The sequence below is a fragment of the Pristiophorus japonicus genome, chromosome 11 (genome assembly GCF_044704955.1).
Source record: "Pristiophorus japonicus isolate sPriJap1 chromosome 11, sPriJap1.hap1, whole genome shotgun sequence".
NCBI lineage: Eukaryota > Metazoa > Chordata > Chondrichthyes > Pristiophoridae > Pristiophorus > Pristiophorus japonicus.
This window is the reverse complement of record NC_091987.1, coordinates 145,811,891-145,830,660: the sequence shown is the minus strand read 5'-3', so window position 1 is coordinate 145,830,660 and position 18,770 is coordinate 145,811,891. Positions and strand designations below refer to the sequence as shown.

The window sequence follows — 18,770 nt, the reverse complement described above, 5'->3', positions numbered from 1 at the left end:
AATGCCTATCTATTCCCCTCACAATTGAATCCCCTATCACTATCGCGCTCCCACTCTTTTTCCTGCCCTCCTGTGCAGCAGAGCCAGCCATGGTTCCATGAACTTGGCTGCTGCTGCCCTCCCCTGATGAGTCATCCCCCCCAACAGTACTCAAAGCGGTGTATCTGTTTTGCAGGGGGATGACCGCAGGGGACCCCTGCACTACCTTCCTTGAAGAGTCAAAGGGTAGTGCGAGGAGGGGTGAGAATGAACAGGGGACTAGAGGGTCTGTGCCGCCTGAATGTTCGGGGCATGGCTGGTGAACTGAGCCTCCAGCTTTCAGGTGGCTTCAACAATCCACACCATGGCCTGGAACACATAGAGGAGGGGCAGGTTCCTCAAAGACTTTACATCATGTGAGACAGTGAACTTGCAACCATGGCATGGGTGCATTAATGTAAAGGGTACTCACCCTGACGACCCTCATGAGGTTGTTAAACTTCTTGCAACATTGGGTGGCAGTTCAAGGCACTGTGCCTCTCGCAGAGACATCCTCTGCAATCTCCTTCCAAATCCCCCGAAACAGGGGGCTGCAAGGCCGGCCACCTCCTCTCTGTGGCCTATATCAGTGCCTCAGCGGCCGTGGCTGAGAAGCACTATGCTCTCTGGTGTCCTTCCTGATCACCATTTTCCCGCTCTACTCAAATTGCTAGACTTTTGCACACCGCAATTCCCACACCCATTTTCGGGGGTTAGCTCCCTATGGAGCTAGATTTTCCATTATTTTTGCATGCATACCGCCCACTTAACGTCCATTTTAACGCTGAAATGAGGTATATCGCCCATTTAGCCACAAAATGGAAACTAACGACCATTTCTCGGTCACTTATCGCCGAGCGTTACTTTCGGCATGAACTTAACGGCGATAGAAAATAATACCGCCCACCCACCTTTTTTGGGCGGAAAGATCAGAATGGGCGAAACCAACACCGATAATATCGCCCAGTGTTACTTTCGGCACGTAATTAACGTCGAGATTTAATAATACCGCCCGCCCACCTTTTTTAGTCGTAAAGATCAAACTATCGCCCAAAATATCGCCGAGCGTTACTTTTGCACACATCTCGCCGACAATATCGCTCGCCGAAGAAACCGCTGTGAAAAAGTTGTTCTCACCTGAACTAATCACAGCGGTGTGGACGCCATTTTCTAAATCGCGGGTCGCTTCGTTTAAAAGGCTGCTTCAACTTCGGGGGAGTTTGGATGTACTCGGGAGGTCTTTTAAGGTGATATGAACATTTGAACAAACATCTTATCATACTGTGGACGTTTGGAATTTACTTTAGGTGTCTTAGTGAGGACATTTATTGTTTGTGAACAATCGGTGTAACACTGATAGCTATTGGAATGGGGACTGTCATTTCTCAGCCTGTCTTGATGAGTACGCACATGCTGCAGGCACGAGATGGCAGAAGATATATTCGACAGCATTACGTGCCCAATGTAAGACATGCCAGACTGATGAGGACCAGACCTTACACCCACCCACACTTACAGGGAGAAGCGGTCTTACCTCAACTTGTCTGATAGCACCTGCCTTAGGAGACCGCGCTTCCACAAGGAGGTTATCACTGAGATATGCCAGCTCATCAGGGGAGTTCTGCAGCCTGCCAGCACCATCAGGACCGCACTGTCCGTCGAGGTCCAGGTCATCGCGGCACTTTCATTTTACGTGTCGGGTTCCTTTCAGGCCTGAGCTGGCGACATTGGCACTATATCTCAGCTTGCCACACATTGCTGCATTAGACAGGTCACTGAAGCCCTGTACGCATGCAGGATGGACTTAATCAGCTTCCCCATGACCAGGGAGGCTCAGACTGACAGGGCTCTTGGATTCTATCGAATTTCTAACTTCCCCAAGGCGCAGAGAGCAATACGCTGTACGCACATCGCAATGCGGGCACCTTTTCAGGATGCAGAGGTTTTTCGGAACCGCAAGGGATTCCACTCCCTGAATGTGCAACTCGTAGTCGACCACCAGCAAATAATAATGACAGTAAATGCAAAATTTCCGGTCAGCATCCATGATGCTCACATCCTGCGTGACAGCGCTGTATCTGACATGTTTACCAGTCAGCCACAGGGTCAGTGCTGGATGCTTGGCGACAAAGGATATGGCCTGGAGACCTGGCTGATGCACCCACTGCGTGACACCCACACCGAAGCTGAGAACGATGCAATGAGAGCCACAGAGCCACTCGCGATATCGGCGAGAAAACCATTGGAGTGCTTCAGCAGCGCTTTAGATGCCTGGACCACTCAGGAGGAGAGCTCCAATACCACCCTGATCAGGTAGCTCAATTCGTGGTGGTGTGCTCAATGCTGCACAACTTGGCTATCAGGAGGGAACAAGAATTGCCAGAAGGGACTGACGGTCCACCGCAGGAGAGAGAGGAAGAGGAGGACGAGGAGGTGGACACTGACCTCGGGCCAGACAATCAGGCTGACGCTGAAACCATGCCCCTGCCCCCCTCTAGACCACAGGAAAGGGCCGTGGTGGCTACATACCTGCAAGACCCCTATGTCAGCAGCTCATAAATGAGCGCTTTGCTTGAAAGAAAGTTGTTATTTACAAAGCTGCAGCACTGCTGGGTGTGCAGCTCATACATCAATGGTGTGCATCACCTTGGTGACAGTTAAAGTTTAAGTTGATTCATGTTAAGGAATCACCAGTGTGTAACGGTGCAACTATCTGAGACAATGCGCAACAAGGTTATGTTAAATAAAAAACATTTAATCCAACCATTTGTGTGAAATCGTAATTATAACTAAAAAATGCCCCACCCCACAACAAATGTATCACATTTACATCATTCGATTGGCCATCATTTGCAGTAACACAGAACACAAATGCAAACCAGCAAGGTAGCCCCCATAGCCCTTACCCTGACCCTCCCACCAAAATAGCATCAACAACATAAAAATACTGTGACCAAGACAATACCTGTGGCCATGCTCCCTCACTTCCTTCTCCCCCCTCCTCCCCGCTTCTCCTCCCCACCTCTACCCCTTCCCCTTCCCCTCCTGACTCCAGGCCGCCTGGCCGCAGAGCTCCTCAGGCGCTGATTCATTGGGGGGGACGACGGCAGAACCGCTGCTTGGATGGATACGGGAGAGGAGAGTCCCGAGGTGGGAATGTGCTCCGAGCCAGAAGCAAGATCTTCCTCCTGGCTCTCATGTGTCGTTGACAATGGGGATGCAGCACCTTGGCTCCGGGACCACTGGGAGGCCTCTGCCACCAGTGTTCTTGGCTATCAGCTCCAGGGCCTCCGCCATCCACGGCACGTACTCCGTCATGGTGGTGGGCCTGCTGGCCAGCTGGAGGGATATGCCCCCTATTGTCTGTAGGACCTGCTGACCTATGTCAACACTCCTCCTGGGCAAGTGTACCATGTCCCCGCTCAGATCTGCCGCTCGTGGAGCAGACCTGCCGTATCGAACCAACCTCCGCTTGGTCGGCGCCATCCTGGCGACACCTGGGGTGCCCTGTGGCAAGGTGCTTGGGCCTGGTACCCTCACAGTAGATGTGGGAATGGCCACAGGTGCACGAGATGTCATTGGTGTCGAATGGATTATGGAGGTTGGTGTTGCAGGCTCCTCGAAGTCGGCACTGTCATCCATTGAGAAGGGACCCAGCAGATGCATGGGTGAGAATCGGTGCTCCTCAGCACCAGATGGAGGAGAGTCCGACGAGTCCATCCCCACACCCCAACCTTCTGAGCTCGGTGTTCTTGCCTGGGGCCGTGCTGCTGGTTGAGCTGCAAAACATAAATGAGGTTATTAGTGGAGTAGGAGGTGCTCGGGTCACATGGTGAGTCCAGCGCTACACACCGCATATGCACAACAAAAGCACCATGGCTATCAAGATCATCACAGACATCACACTTCATGACCATCACCAAATTCTGCATTGCAGTGATTCTCTTGAGGACATCATTATTTAGAGAAGAATTTTATGATTCATCTATCTTATAATATTGGTTGGATATGAGTGGGTGTGGCATTTATTGACTTTACATCACACAATGGTGTATACTTTAATCACGTGGCATCACATCAAGCTCTGCTGCTGCTTGCGTGGCTGACTGGGGATGGGTCCCCACTAGTGCCAGCACCAGCTCCTCGATGTCGGTGAGCTCGATGATGATTGGTGGCCCCCCCACCCGTTTGCCTCTGCTCAGCCCTATTCCTCGAAAGCTTCTTCTGTAAAAGGTAACAACAGCACGACATGGCATGAGATCATTGCATCATATCATTACTAGGTACTGTCACAGAGACTGATACAACACATAACCGACAGATGTCATCATGATTATAATGAAAATGATCATTCTTTACCTAAAGACGTACACCATGACCGCAGGCTTGGAGTACAACCTTACTCAAGACATCACATCTGATTTTAATCACTCTTTACATTTACAATTCCAATTATATAAATATATAAGTACATGTAAATAAATGTAATGCTTACTCTGGCGGATCCGACAAGGTCGTTCCATCGCTTGCGGCATTGGTTGCCCTCCCACACCTCGTTGGTCGCTGACGAGACCACCTCGGCTATCTCGGCTCATATCTTCTGGGTAGGCCTTTGGGCTGTGCTTCCCACACCCTCCCTAGGTCAATTGACCCCAGCGTGACTCTATCTCCTGCATGAGGGAGGCATTTGCCTCATCCGAGAACCTCCTCACTCTTTTTCGTGCTCCCAATTGTTCCTCTCCCAGCTCACTGCTTTCGCCAGCGTCCTCAGTCTCCACAGTGTGCTGGGTCGCCTCCTCATCTATTCCTTCCATTTTAAATATTATTTTTTTCCACAAAACTTCGGTGCCAACTACCTTCTTTGTACTTAGTAGGCTTTTTGCTGTTGGTGAATCCTCGTGCCTCCCACAACAACCAAACAAGCGCACACCACACCCACACACGCTTTCAGTCCCTCTCTGCTCCCTCTCTCTGTCTCCCCTTATATGCATGTAATGATGACCCCTGACCTCCTGAAACGCGAGAAATGAGCATTGCCATGCCGTTGTTATGGTCGGCGACAATTTATGGCAGAAGGTCAAAAAAATTTAATGCAAACGTCCATTTCAGATTGCTCGCGGTAATGCTCATTTTCAAAAATGGAGAGTTAGGGTTTTGAAAATGGGCGATAATCCGGCGATCTCAAAACCCATTCTTATTGTCCATGCTGGAAATAATGCCCATTTTTGGGTGATCTGCACAAAAGTGGAAAGTCTAGCCCATAGTGCCGTGCCCTAAACATTCGGCTGGGCTCGGGAACTATCACGGGCCTCAGCACCAGATGGAGGAGAGTCCGGAGAGTCCGTACACACACCCCCACCTTCTGGGCTCGGCACATGCACAAGTAATGGGGTTTTTTTGCGCTGTAGGTTTCGGTTGGGGCGGTCGAGCGTATGTAACGCCTGATTTAGCACTCCCGATCAATGTAGCTGAGTTTTGGGCAAATTTCCCGGACGGAGACGCAAACTTTTATAGGACGCTACACTTACCGCCCCGCCATGATTCACGGCGTCAAATAGCCAGAACCGAAAATCCAGCTCTTGAACTGTGGCCTAATGGATGTTTTGTCTCTATTTGGAACAGAGGAGGCTGAGGGGAGACCTGTTTGAGATGTATAAAATTATGAGGGGCCTGGATAGAGTGGATAGGAAGGGCCTGTATCCCTTGGCAGAGGGGTCAACAACCAGGGGGCATAGATTTAAAGTAATTGGTGGGATGTTTCAAGGAGAAATGAGGGGAAATTTCTTCATTCAGGGAGTGGTGAAGGTCTAGAACACCACATTTAAAAGATACTTGAATGTGCACTTGAAGTGCCGTAACCTGCAGGGCTATGGACCAAGAGCTGGAAAGTGGGATTCGGCTGGATAGCTCTAGGTTGGCCGGCACGGACATGATGAGCTGAAATGGCATCTTTCCGTGCTGTAAATTTCTATGATTCTATGAGTCAGGGGATGAGACACTCGCCGCAGAATACCCAGACTCTGACCTGTTCTTGTTACTACAGTATTTATGTGGCTAGCTAAGTTTCTGATTAATGGTGACCCCCCCAAAGTGTTAATGGTGGGGGATTCAACAATGGTAAAATGTCAAGGGGTGGTGGTTGGACACTCTCTTGTTGAAGATAGTCATTGCTACACAACACGATGGCGGGTTGTGTAGCAATGACAGGACTTCGTCTCCACAATGAATGTGCAGTGATCGTTGCTACCAATGCTGTCATGGACAGATGCATCTGTGACAGGTAGATTGGTGAGTACGAGGTCAAGTAGGGTTTTCCCTTGTGTTGGTTCTCTCGCCACCTGCCACAGGCTCAGTCTGGCAGCTATGTCCTTCAGGACAGAGCCAGCTCGGTCAGTAGTGGTGCTACCAAGCCACTCTTGGTGATGGATGTTGAAGTTCTCCACCCAAAGTACAGTCTGTGCCCTTGCTACCCTCAGTGCTTCTTCCAAGTGGTTCAAAATGTTGTGGAGTTTGCAGGTGGGTTGTTGTGATCGTGGGTCGGAGGAGCGATCATGGGGAAGCTTTAGATTGGGTGGGAGCGAGAGAGTTGAGCAGGTTTGCAAGGGGGACCGGTGGGGAGAAGCACACCTATTCCTCCTGGCCCACAAATAGAATTGGAAAAGCACTTACCTGCTGGATCCAGCTCCCTTCAGCTGCCGGGTTTCCTGAGCCCTGGGAAACATGGCCCACAGCCGTGATAGGTTGGCACAGTGAGATGTGTATCAGTGGATGGATAGATTGGCAGTGAGATCAATATAAGTGGGTCTTGGATCCCCCTTGCCACTGGACCAAGAACTTGCTCCGTCAAGCCTATGTGGTGGCTGGTGTGCAATGGTCACCCCAGGTTAAAAGAATTCGTGACCTGAGTACTCATTTTTAGTGTGGAAGCAAGTCATCCTCGACCCTGAGGGACTGCCTATGATGATGATGAAGTGGATTGATAGATTGGCAGTGAGATCACTATAATGAATGGATAGATGGCACAGTGAGACCGCGATAAATTGGCACAGCGCCACACCAAGTTCATTTCACACAAATGTAGAGACGAGTTGGCAATGTAATGTTCTGGCACTTGCTGGAGAGACACCAGCTTTTTACTGATGAACAGGTGATGGATGGAGAACTGGCCGAAAGCCATGATCTGCGAGGATTCTTCATCGCAGTCAAGGCCACCTACAGCCCAAACATCCAAGGCCCCACCACACTGCTGGCCAAGAACGGGGAAACACTCATCAAGGACACCGAGGCAGTCAGGGCCCGCTGGAAGGAGCACTTCGAAGATTTCCTCAATTGAGACTCAGCCTTTGACTCGAGTGTTCTCGACTCCATCCCGCAGCATGCTACCCACCACCTCAGTAAAACCCCAACACTACACAAGATAGAAAAAGCCATAATACAGCTTAAAAACAACAAGGCTACGAGAGCGAATGGAATCCCGCTGAGGCACTGAAGTATGGCGGAGATGCACTGCTGGCGTGAATACATGACCTCATCTCTCTCATCTGGAGGGAGGAGAGCATGCCGGGAGATCTCAGAATGCAGTGATCATGACCATTTTTAGAAAAGGGGACAAGTCTGACTGCGGCAACTACAGAGGAACCTCCCTGTTGTCAGCCACTGGGAAAATCGTCGCTAGAATCCTTCTCAACCGTATTCTTCCTGTGGCTGAGGAGCTCCTCCCGGAGTCACAGTGCGAATTTCATCCACTACGGGGCAAAATGGACATGATTTTTACAGTGCGACAGCTGCAGGAAAAATGCAGGGAACAGCACCAGTCCTTATACATGGCCTTCTTCGACCTTACAAAGGCCTTTGACACTGTCAACCACGAGGGTTTATGGAGTTTCCTCCTCCGTTTCGGATGCCTCCAAAAGTTCGTCGCCATCCTCCGCCTGCTCCACGATGACATGCAGGCCATGATCCTTACCAGACCCAATCCATGTCCAGACCGTGGTCAAACAGGGCTGCGTCATCGCCCCAACCCTCTTCTCAATCTTTCTCGTTGCCATGCTCCACCTCACAGTCAACACACCCACCGCTGGAGTGGAACTAAACTACAGAACCAGTGGGAACCTGTTCAACCTTCGCCGTCTCCAGGCCAGGTCCAAGACCACCCCAACCTCTGTCGTCGAGCTACAGTATGCGGACAACGCCTGCATCTGCGCACATAGAGAGGCTGAACTCCAAGACATAGTCAACGTATTTATTGAGGCGTACGAAAGCACGGGCCTTACGCTAAACATCCGTAAGAAAAAGGTCCTCCACCAGAGTGTCCTCATCGCACAGCACTGCCCCCCAGTCATCAAGATCCATGGCATGGCCCTGGACAACGTGGACCATTTCCCATACCTCGGGAGCCTCTTATCTACAAGAGCAGACATTGATGACGAGATTCAACACTGCCTCCAGTGCACCAGTGCAGCCTTCGGCCACCTGAGGAAAAGAGTGTTTGAAGACCAGGCCCTCAAATCTGCCGCCAAGCTCATGGTCTACAGTGCTGTAGTAATACCCGCCCTCCTGTATGGCTCAGAGACATGGACCATGTATAGTAGACTCCTCAAGTCACTGGAGAAATACCACCAACGATGTCTCCGCAAGATCCTGCAAATCCTCTGAGAGGACAGACACACCAACGTTAACGTCCTCGACCAGGCCAGCATCCCCAGCATTGAAGCACTGACCACACTTGATCAGCTCCGCTGGGCAGGCCACATTGTTCGCATGCCAGACATGAGACTCCCAAAGCAAGCGCTCTTCTCGGAACTCCTTCACAGCAAATGAGCCAAAGGTGGGGAGAGAAAACGTTACAAGGGCATCCTCAAAGCCTAACTGATAAAGTGCAACATTCCCACTGACACCTGGGAGTCCCTGGCCAAAGCCCGCCATAAGTGGAGGGAGTGCATCCGGGAGGGCGCTGAGCTCCTCGAGTCTCATCGCCGAGAGCATGCAGAAATCAAGCGCAGGAAGCGGAAAGAGCGTGCGACAAACCTGTCCCACCCACCCCTTCCCTCAACGACTATCTGTCCCACCTGTGACAGGGACTGTGATTCTCGTATTGGACTGTTCAGCCACCTAAGGACTCGTTTTTAGCGTGGAAGCAAGTCTTCCTCGATTCCGAGGGATTGCCTATAATGATGATGATGACTGATGTACAGAGAGAGCATTCAAAGAGCTGATATCGGAGTGACTGTATTCTGGACAGAGAGGATAATTTTCTGTCCCTCATAAACTCCATGCAATGCCAATTATCCTACTAGTTAATAGATTAAGTTGTGATCCTTCAGACACTGGGCTATTGAATTGATTCATAATCAGTGAATCTTACTCTGGACTGAAGAGGTGTCGTTCTCATCTCACCCTCAGTTATAGGGAACCATCTGATATCGGTAAAGTTGTGCCAGTCCATCACGGGTTGTGTGTTCACAAAACAAACATGCCCCTAATACACAAAAAACTGCATGAAATGGGCAATCTTGAAATAGTAGTGATCAAACATCTTGCTTTATTTATATAAACTTCCAACACTTTAATTTAAATACCAGTATTGTCCAAAGGGGTGCAGTGTACTAGATACTTGTGTGTTCAATCTGTTTTCCTGCTGATGTATCTATTGAAACCTGTCCCATTTAGTCTTCCTGCAGAAGAATGAGGCCAACAGTCTACTGGACAGAGGCAGACGGGCTAACTCGGGACTTGAAGAGCTGAAAACAGGATCCGTTCAGCGGGAGTGTTTCGAGGAGGTTTGCTCGCGTGAAGAAGCGAGGGAAGTGTTTGAAAATGAACAGAGAACAGTAAGTGCCAAAGCTTCCATTGAAGAGCCACTGTGTTAGGCTGATACCTGCCCCTCCCTCACACACCAGTCTCTATTCTGAGTCCCTTTCCTCCCTCACACCCCAGTCAGAGCCCCTGTACTCCCTCCCAAAGCAAGCGCTCTACTCGGAACTTCTTCACGGCAAACGAGCCAAAGGTGGGCAGAGGAAACGTTACAAGGACACCCTCAAAACCTCCCTGATAAAGTGCAACATCCCCACCTGGGAGTCCCTGTCCATAGATCGCCCTAAGTGGAGGAAGTGCATCCGGGAGAGCGCTGAGCACCTCGAGTCTCATCGCCGAGAGCATGCAGAAATCAAGCGCAGGCAGCAGCTAGAGCGTGCGGCAAACCTGTCCCACCCACCCTTCCCTCAGCAACTATCTGTCCCACCTGTGGCAGAGACTGTGGCTCTCGTATTGGACTGTTCAGCCACCTAAGGACTCGTTTTAAGAGTGGAAGCAAGTCTTCCTCGATTCCGAGGGACTGCCTATGATGATGATGACTCCCTCACATCCCAGTCAGAGCCCCTTTAGCCCCTCACACCCCACAGACAATCCTTAATAAAGGTGCAATGGTCTAATTAAATCAGGAGCCAAACTGGTCAAAGATTTTAATGCAATTGTAATATTGAATTGAAAATGTTTTCACTTGATGCATTCTACACATTAGACTTAAGCCTTTATTCTTAGAATGCAACATATAAGCCTCTCTTTGCGGTGGGCCTGTGCTTGAAAGGGTTAATCATTACATTGTACCAAACCCGGGGAATTCTTTCCCCTCTGGGCTGGCTGATCTGAAGCTGCTGAACTTTCTGATTGTAATTGCTGAATCTGAGCACAGAAGGATGAGGAAAACAGATTGTGGAGATAGGAACTGTAAACACTGCGATCACACAGCGGGCCAATTTGCATTGGAGATAAGACATGGCAAAGGTTTTGGGCTAAGGTACTTCGTCAGCAATGTTCCAATCATAGAATCATAGAAAATTGCGACACAGAAGGAGGCCATTCGGCCCATTGTGTCTGTGCCAATCGAAAAAGAGTTTCCCAGCCTAATCCCACCTTCCAGCACTAGGTCCGTAGCCCTGTAGGTAACGGCTCTTTAAGTTCACATCCAAGTACCTTTTAAATGTGATGAAGGTTTCTGCCTCTACCACCCTTTCAGGCAGTGAGTTCCAGACCCCCACCACCCTCTGAGTGAAGAAATGTTTCCTCATCTTCCCTCTAATCCTTCTACCAACTACTTTAAATCTATGCCCCCTGGTTATTGACCCCTCTGTTAAAGGAAATAGGTCCTTCCTATTCACTCTATCTAGGCCCCTCATAATTTTATACATCTCAATTAAATTTCCCCTCATCCTCTTCTGTTCCACGGAAAACAACCCCAGCCTATCCAATTTTTCCTCATCGCTAGAATTCTCCAGTCCTGGCAACATCCTCCTCTGCAATTCTCCTCTGCACCCTCTCTAGTGCAATCATATCCTTCCGGTAGTGTGGTGACCAGATCTGCACGCAGTACTCAAGCTGTGGCCAAACTAGTGTTTTATACAGTTCACGCATAACTTTCTTGCTCTTGAATTCTACAGGGCTACACTCAGAACCATTAATCTGTCAAGATATCAAACATATAATAATGAATAGCCAACATGGATTTCAAAAGGGAAAGTCTTGCTTGGCCAACCTCATTGAATTCTTTGAAGAGGTAACAGAGAGAGTAGATAAGGGTAATTCAGATTAATGAATAAAGTCAGAGAAATCGGGGTCAGGGGACAAATAACAGAATGGATAGCAAGCTCGCTACAAGACAGAAAGCAGAGAGTCGGGGTAAAGGATAGCTATTCACAGTGGCAGTAGGTGGGTAATGAAGTTCCACAAGGATCAGTGCTGGGATCATTGTTGTTCATAATTTATCTTAACAATTTAGACTTAAAATCGAAAACATTTCTAAATTTGTGAATGACATGAAATTGGGAGGGGATAGTCAACACTGAGGAGGACTGCAACGAATTACAAGACGATATTAATAAAGTTGCACAATACGCACATAATTGGCAATTGAAGTTCAACACAGATGAAAGTGAGGTATTACATTTTGGTACAATAACATCATGACTGAAAAGAAAAGACTTGCATTTATATAGCGCCTTTCACGACCACCGGATGTCCCAAAACGCTTTATAGCCAATGAAGTACTTTTTGAAGTGTGGTCACTGTTGTAATGTAGGAAATGTAGCAGCCAATTTCCGCACATCCCATGAACGAATAAATAAAAAGCAAGCTTCCAAAAACAGCAATGTGATAATGACCAGATAATCTGTTTTAGTTATGTAGATTGAGGGATTAATATTGGCCAGGACTGATCTTTGATCTCAACTCCACTTTCGCACCCTATCTCCATACCCCTTGTTTCCCCTAGAATCCAAAAATCTCAGCCTTGAATATACTCAACGACTCAGCACTCACAGCCCTCTGGGGCAGAGAATTCCAAAGATTCACAACCCTCTGAGTGAAGAAATTCCTCCTCATCTCAGTTTCAACTTAGTTTTAATCTCTTTGTTTATCCACTGAATTCTATTATTTAATGCATCCCATGTTCACCTTGTAGGAATAGATTTATTCTGTAGCTATATCATATTTGCAGATTTTCCACTGCTGATCTGTCGATCTGTTCGTAATCTTTTTGCCCAGTTAACTTGGGCCAGCTCTCTTATCTCGCTGAACTTTGCTTCCTTTTTCCAGTCCAGCAACCATTGACTCATTGTCACTTTCTATTCTGACATTGAATGAAACTACAGAATCATAGAATCATAGAAGTTTACAGCACGGAAGGAGGCCATTTCGGCCCATCATGTCGGCGCTGGCCAACAAGAGGCTATCCAGCCTAATCCCACTTTCCAGCTCGAGGTCCGTAACCCATATTGCACTTGCTCTTTCCCCATTGCTCCCCGAGTGTCACATCAGTTATTTGTCCTGTTCTTGGACATGTGACCCTTCCAACCACGGTCACTGGATCCAAGGGCAAGAGATCAGGATATGATGACTTGTTGATTGCAATATAAACACGTGAGAGAAAAGGAGAATCGTCCTGTTGATGTTAGATCCTGTCAGTTAACTAGCCATCAGGCCGGGGCTCATTTTAAAAACAGTTCTGTCAAGTTCCTTTTATGGTGATCATGTGTAAAAATTGTAACACGTTTGATCTGAGAATCACTATCCTACATAGATAGGTTTTGTCAGTGGGGATTGCTTGTACTGTGACAGGGACTAGAGTTGGAGGTAGATCTTTGGTGCAATTGTGGCAATTTTGCAGCCTGTGCGCTCATCCGGTGAGGCTCCACCTCACAGCCGTGTGGACCCACTCATTTCATTGCTCTCCAGTTGATATGGAAGCACTGATTGGATCCTTATTATAAGGCCACTCATGGACCTAGTGATTCAGTTGCGTAGTGCCCGTTGTTTGGGCACGAAGGGTGCCACATTGGGACCAAAATGGTGTCGGAGCAGCACGCGCACACTTCTGGTGTGGGCCAGGCCGGGCACCACTTTGGTGAAGACGGAAGGGCAGCCATTAGGAGCATGCGCTGGATGTATGATAAGCAGACCGATCGTGACGCCATTTTATAGGAAGGATGTGATTGCACCAGAGAGGGTGCAGAGGAGATTTACTAGGATGCTGCCTGGAATGGAGAATCTTAGTTATGAGGACAGATTGGATAGGCTGGGTTTGTTCTCATTGGAAGGAGACCTCATTGAGCTGTACAAAATATTAAGGAGCCTGGACATAGTGGATAGTAAAGCTATGTTGGAGTGATTTATTACGAGGGGGCATAGTTTTAAGGTGGTTGGTGGAAGATTTAGAGGGGATTTGAGGGGGGTGCTTCTTTACGCAGAGGGTTGTGGGGATCTGGAACTCGCTGCCTGGAAGAGTGGTGGATGCAGAAACCCTCACCACTTTTAAGATATGGTTGGATGGGCACTTAAAGTGCCGTAACCTGCAGAGTTATGAACCTGGAGCTGGTAATTGGGATTAGACTGGATGACCTTTTGTTGGCCAGCGCAGATATAATGGGAAGTACTGCAGGGAATTGAATACAGCCAGGGTGATCTCCTGGATTAGTATCGATCGCCTGGATGGGTCGGAGAGGAATTTTCCCAAATTTTTTTCTCCCTATATTGGCCTGGATTTTTAATTTGGTTTTTGCCTCTCCCAGGAGATCACATGGCTCCGAGTGGGGTGGAGTGTAGAAGGTTTCAGTATAAGGGATGTCACAGTTTTGTGAGGCGGACGGGTTGGGCTGGGTGCTCATTGCCTTTCTGCCATTGTTCATAGGTTTATATGTAACCTTCAGAGCTGCTGACCGAGGGCCATGCGGCTCATTGTCAGCTGGCGTGGACATGAAATGGCCTCCTTCTGCGCTGTAAATTTCTATGTTTCTATGTGACGTCGATCAGTAGCTAGAAAGGTGACCGTGGCCTTGAATTTCTTCACATTGGAGTCCTTCCAGGCTGGAGCAGGCGACATCTGTAACATCTCCCAGTTCGCCGTCCACTGCTGCATACGAGAGGGGACAGATTCTGTTTATGCCAGAAGGGCAGGCATAGCATGGATAGTGGCTTCCCTGTGGTGCAGGGCGCCATCGACCGCACACATGGCTTTGTGGTCACCGTATTTAAAGACTGAGATATACTGCAACCGCAAAGGTTGCCCCTCGGTAAGGAGGAAGAGGGGGAGGTGGAAGAAGAGGAGGAGGAGGAAGGGGAGGAAGAGGAGGAGGAGGAAGAGGAGGGGGAGGTGGAAGAGGAGGAGGAGGAGGAAGAGGAGGAGGAGGAAGAGGAGGAGGAGGAGGTGGAAGAGGAGGAGGAGGAGGTGGAAGAGGAGGAGGAGGAGGTGGAAGAGGAGGAGGTGGAAGAGGAGGAGGTGGAAGAGGAGGAGGAGGAGGAGGTGGAAGAGGAGGAGGTGGAAGAGGAGGAGGTGGAAGAGGAGGAGGTGGAAGAGGAGGAAGAGGAGGAGGTGGAAGAGGAGGAGGTGGAAGAGGAGGAGGTGGAAGAGGAGGAGGTGGAAGAGGAGGAGGTGGAAGAGGAGGAGGTGGAAGAGGAGGAGGAGGAGGAGGTGGAAGAGGAGGAGGTGGAAGAGGAGGAGGTGGAAGAGGAGGAAGAGGAGGAGGTGGAAGAGGAGGAGGTGGAAGAGGAGGAGGTGGAAGAGGAGGAGGTGGAAGAGGAGGAGGTGGAAGAGCAGGAAGTGAAAGAGGAGGAAGCAGTCGGGGAGGAAGAAGAAGCAGAAGGAATGAGGAAACCCAGACAGCCCCTTTCTGACCGGGATATCCAGGATCGAATCATCTGTCTGCAGCAGGACTGAACACAACCCCAGTTCTCCATTCACCAATAGTCTCACACCTTACCTTCCTTCTGTTATGGACCATCACAGCATCATCTGGGCCACAATGCTGAAATAAAGGCCACCACAAAGCAAACATTTCAATCAAGCTTTATCCATCTATCCATCCAATATCACTTCAAAAAATCAACGAATCACACTTGTGCATTCACTTAGTGCCTGTCTTGCATGTGCCTTTGCCTATCTGAGTGCTCCTACGCAGTGCTGCCCCAGTGGCTGCAGCATGGCTGGTGAAAGGCTGCTGACTTTGTGAGGGAGACTGAAGTTGGCCTTGCAGGATGCCCTCAAGGAGCTCTGGGCCTAGCACTGGTGGAGTGGCATTGGTGGGAGTACGAATGCTGTCATCCTAAGTGGGGACAGCAGGATTGTCCTCCACAGATCCATTGCCACTCCTCCAGGGCAGCGCCACAGCAATCCTCATCATCATAGGCAGTCCCTCGGAATCGAGGAAGATTTGCTTCCACTCTAAAAATGAGGTCTTAGGTGGCTGAACAGTCCAATATGAGAACCACAGTCCCTGTCACAGGTGGGACAGATAGTTGTTATGCTTGATTTCTGCATGCTCTCGGCGACGAGACTCGAGGTGCTCAGCGACTTCCGGATGCACTTCCTCCACTTAGGGTGGTCTTTGGCCAGGGACTCCCAGGTGTCAGTGGGGATGTTGCACTTTATCAGGGAGGCTTTGAGGGTGTCCCTGTTATGTTTCCTCTGCCCACCTTTGGCTTGTTTGCCATGAAGGAGTTCCGAGTAGAGTAGTAATCTGTTGGAGGACAGATGCTGGACTGCTGCCCTGCAAGCCCCTTCCAACACTGATAAACCCAGCCATGATGGCAGCAATCTGTGCTTGCGAGGCAGCAAGCTGAGCTTGCATGACTTCACTCTGAGCTTCTACTGCAGCCCTCAGACATTGGGTGGCTTCTGCTTGTGCCACAATGGAAGCTGAGACATCGGCCGTGAGAGGCTGCATCTCGGTTGGGTCCACAAGTGCGTTAACGGATCTGCCCACCCTATCCATGCTGGAAGAGACGGGCTCCAAGCTCTGCGCAAAGTTCCATGCAAGGCTGGAGCCAAACTCCTCCATGTTCCTTGACATTGCATTCAGGCTTTCTAGCAGGGATGCCGATGCACCAAATATTTCAGTGTGCATACCCATCGGCATTCTTCTGCAGGCTGCCCCATTGAAGTCTTCATCTGGATCCTAGGCAGCAGAACTTGTGTGCAATCTCGCCATCTGGGAGCTGGACCTGAGATATTCTTTCCTCCTGCCCTGGCTGCAGGCCACTCGTGCCAATGTCTTGCCATGTGCAGATCCCACATCTAACCTATCCTCTAAAATATGCAGAGATTCAATATCTGAGCTGGTAGCTGTAAGCAAGACGATGTATTTTCTTCTTCTCCTTCTCCTTCTTCCACACTCTCCTCTCCCTCTTCATGTTGACCCACTGGCTGGACAGGCTGGATTTCTTGGGTGTCTGAAATGAGAAAGGCACAAGGGGTTGTGGTGAGGGGAGGGGAAAGCAAGAGGTACATGTTTACACCATGTGCAGCTTGTAAATCAGAAGAAGTTGTGGGATGAGGAGGAAGTGGGATGTGGGAAGGAGGATATCATATGAGGATACCGGCATCTTGTATTCGTTCAGCCCCGCTGCTAGCCACGGGCTCAGCCAATCCCCTGCCAAAAATGGCCAGCACCGTCTCCTCCAATGGGTGAGGTGATGGAGGCGATCTGTCCCATGCTGGTTATGTTCTGCTGGCGCTGGTTATGTGTCACCTTTTCCTGCAAGAGAAAAGAAAGTGTGTCAGTGCAATGTGTATGGTTGAATAGCTGACAGTGTGTTTATGCTGTGAGATGTGGGTGTGAGGCTTGCAGCAGTGGTAAGTGTGTGCGAGTGAGGTGAAGCTCTGAATGTGAGGTATGAGTTGTGCTTGGTAGAGATCGTTGGTCGGTGAGTGATGGGGGTATGTTACATTGAGCAGTGTGTGAGGCTAATAATGCAGATGCTGGGATATGGCATGTGAAGATGAATTCATTGACCTTGCCCATTCGTGTGAGATCATTGAACTTCTTCCTGCACTGCATCCAGGTCCTTGGGGCTACACTGCTGGCATTTGCCACATTGGCTATCTGCTCCCACTTCAGTCTGGTCTGTCACCTGGAGGCCCTGGTGGCTCACGGTGGAAAGAGGACCTGCCTTCTAGAGTTGAACTCCTGGACCTCGCGCCTCCAGTGCTGCATCCGAGAACCTTGGAGCCCTTTCTCTGGCCTATTGAGCCATTATTCAGTCTTCTTCTTTATAACACTTGCCTCCACAACCAGGCAGAAAGCACCTCCCCTTTAAGACATGCAGGCTAGCTTTAATTGGAACTAGCCTTGCACGAAATTGGGCTCCCCGCTGAGCGTTCAGCCACTCAGCAGCGTTTGGCTGAACACTACAAACATGTCAAGTAGCAGGCAGCACGAATTTTAGGTGCTGCCTGCAGTCCTCCAAACAGGCACGGGTTGCTAGCGCATCGTGAACCCATGCCTGTTTTCAAAGGATTTCTAGGCCTTAGTCTTTACTTCTGCAATCATCTGTACTTCACGTAAATATTGTTTCAAAGGTGATTTATGCAATGCTCATTTTTCCTTTTTCCCCAGGAGGAATTCTGGAAGATCTACATGGGTATGTTTCGATGAACTCTCTCGGATTAGTAGATAGATAGTCAGATTATTTCTGAATGAAATGTTATTCCTCGGTATTTGTCAAATTCTGTCTGACCTCATGTTTGTGATGGACATCCATTGAAGTGTTTGTTCTTGATGTATCTTTAATAAGTTTGAGCTACTTTTCTGAAATGGTGAAAACCCAGGAGCTATGTCACGGGTGTGACAGTAAAGTCCACTCCACAGCACTGAAGGGCGAGACTCAGTTAGTTTCTGTTGTGAATTTTGTGCTCATCAAGGTTTCTGCTTAAAGCAGTCCCAAGTAAGATGTGCCAATGGTTAGAAGGCAGATTGAAGGTTTCCCTGTTGATTAAAGGTTGGCCTTAGCCCCAAGCTCAGAAATGCACCCTCACTGCAGTAGTTTTATATTTCTCACAACAGTCATTCCTGGTGAATCTGAGGGAGCGTGCCAGTCACTGCCAGATTAATGGCCTCCAGGAAATGGAAGAAGATCACCCAACCATTGGGCTCTTATGGTCATCCCATCAGTCTGGGCTAAACTACAATTTCGGGGCTAGAAAATGCGCGTTAACTTTTGCGGGAGAGCAAAAGTATTGGCGGGCGCTACCCAATTCCAGCGGAAGCGAACTTCCAGGAGGGAAGTGGAGAACTGATTCATAGGGTTGCAAGCTTAGCTCAGCTCAAGTCACTGCGATTGCAAATATTCTGGTTCAGCCTGAGGCAATGGCCAGGGAGTGGAATGGAATCAGTGATGAAAGTACAGACCTTTTGGCAGGGGGTGGGGGGAGGCGGAGGGGGGGTGAAGACAACGATTTTGGTCTTCACAGTGCCTAGTTGGAGGAA

At 49.3% G+C, this 18,770-nt stretch overlaps 1 protein-coding gene across 1 annotated transcript in view; it reads left to right on the top strand.

Annotated features, from left to right (window-relative positions):
- The window catches only part of LOC139275610 (coagulation factor VII-like), an 86,158-nt gene that overhangs the window by 8,524 nt on the left and 58,864 nt on the right, over window positions 1-18,770 (top strand). Inside the window, exons 2-3 of the mRNA XM_070892780.1 lie at window positions 9,688-9,848; window positions 17,901-17,925. Coding sequence (XP_070748881.1) covers window positions 9,688-9,848; window positions 17,901-17,925 — 186 coding nt within the window. The remainder of the gene's footprint in view (window positions 1-9,687; window positions 9,849-17,900; window positions 17,926-18,770) is intronic.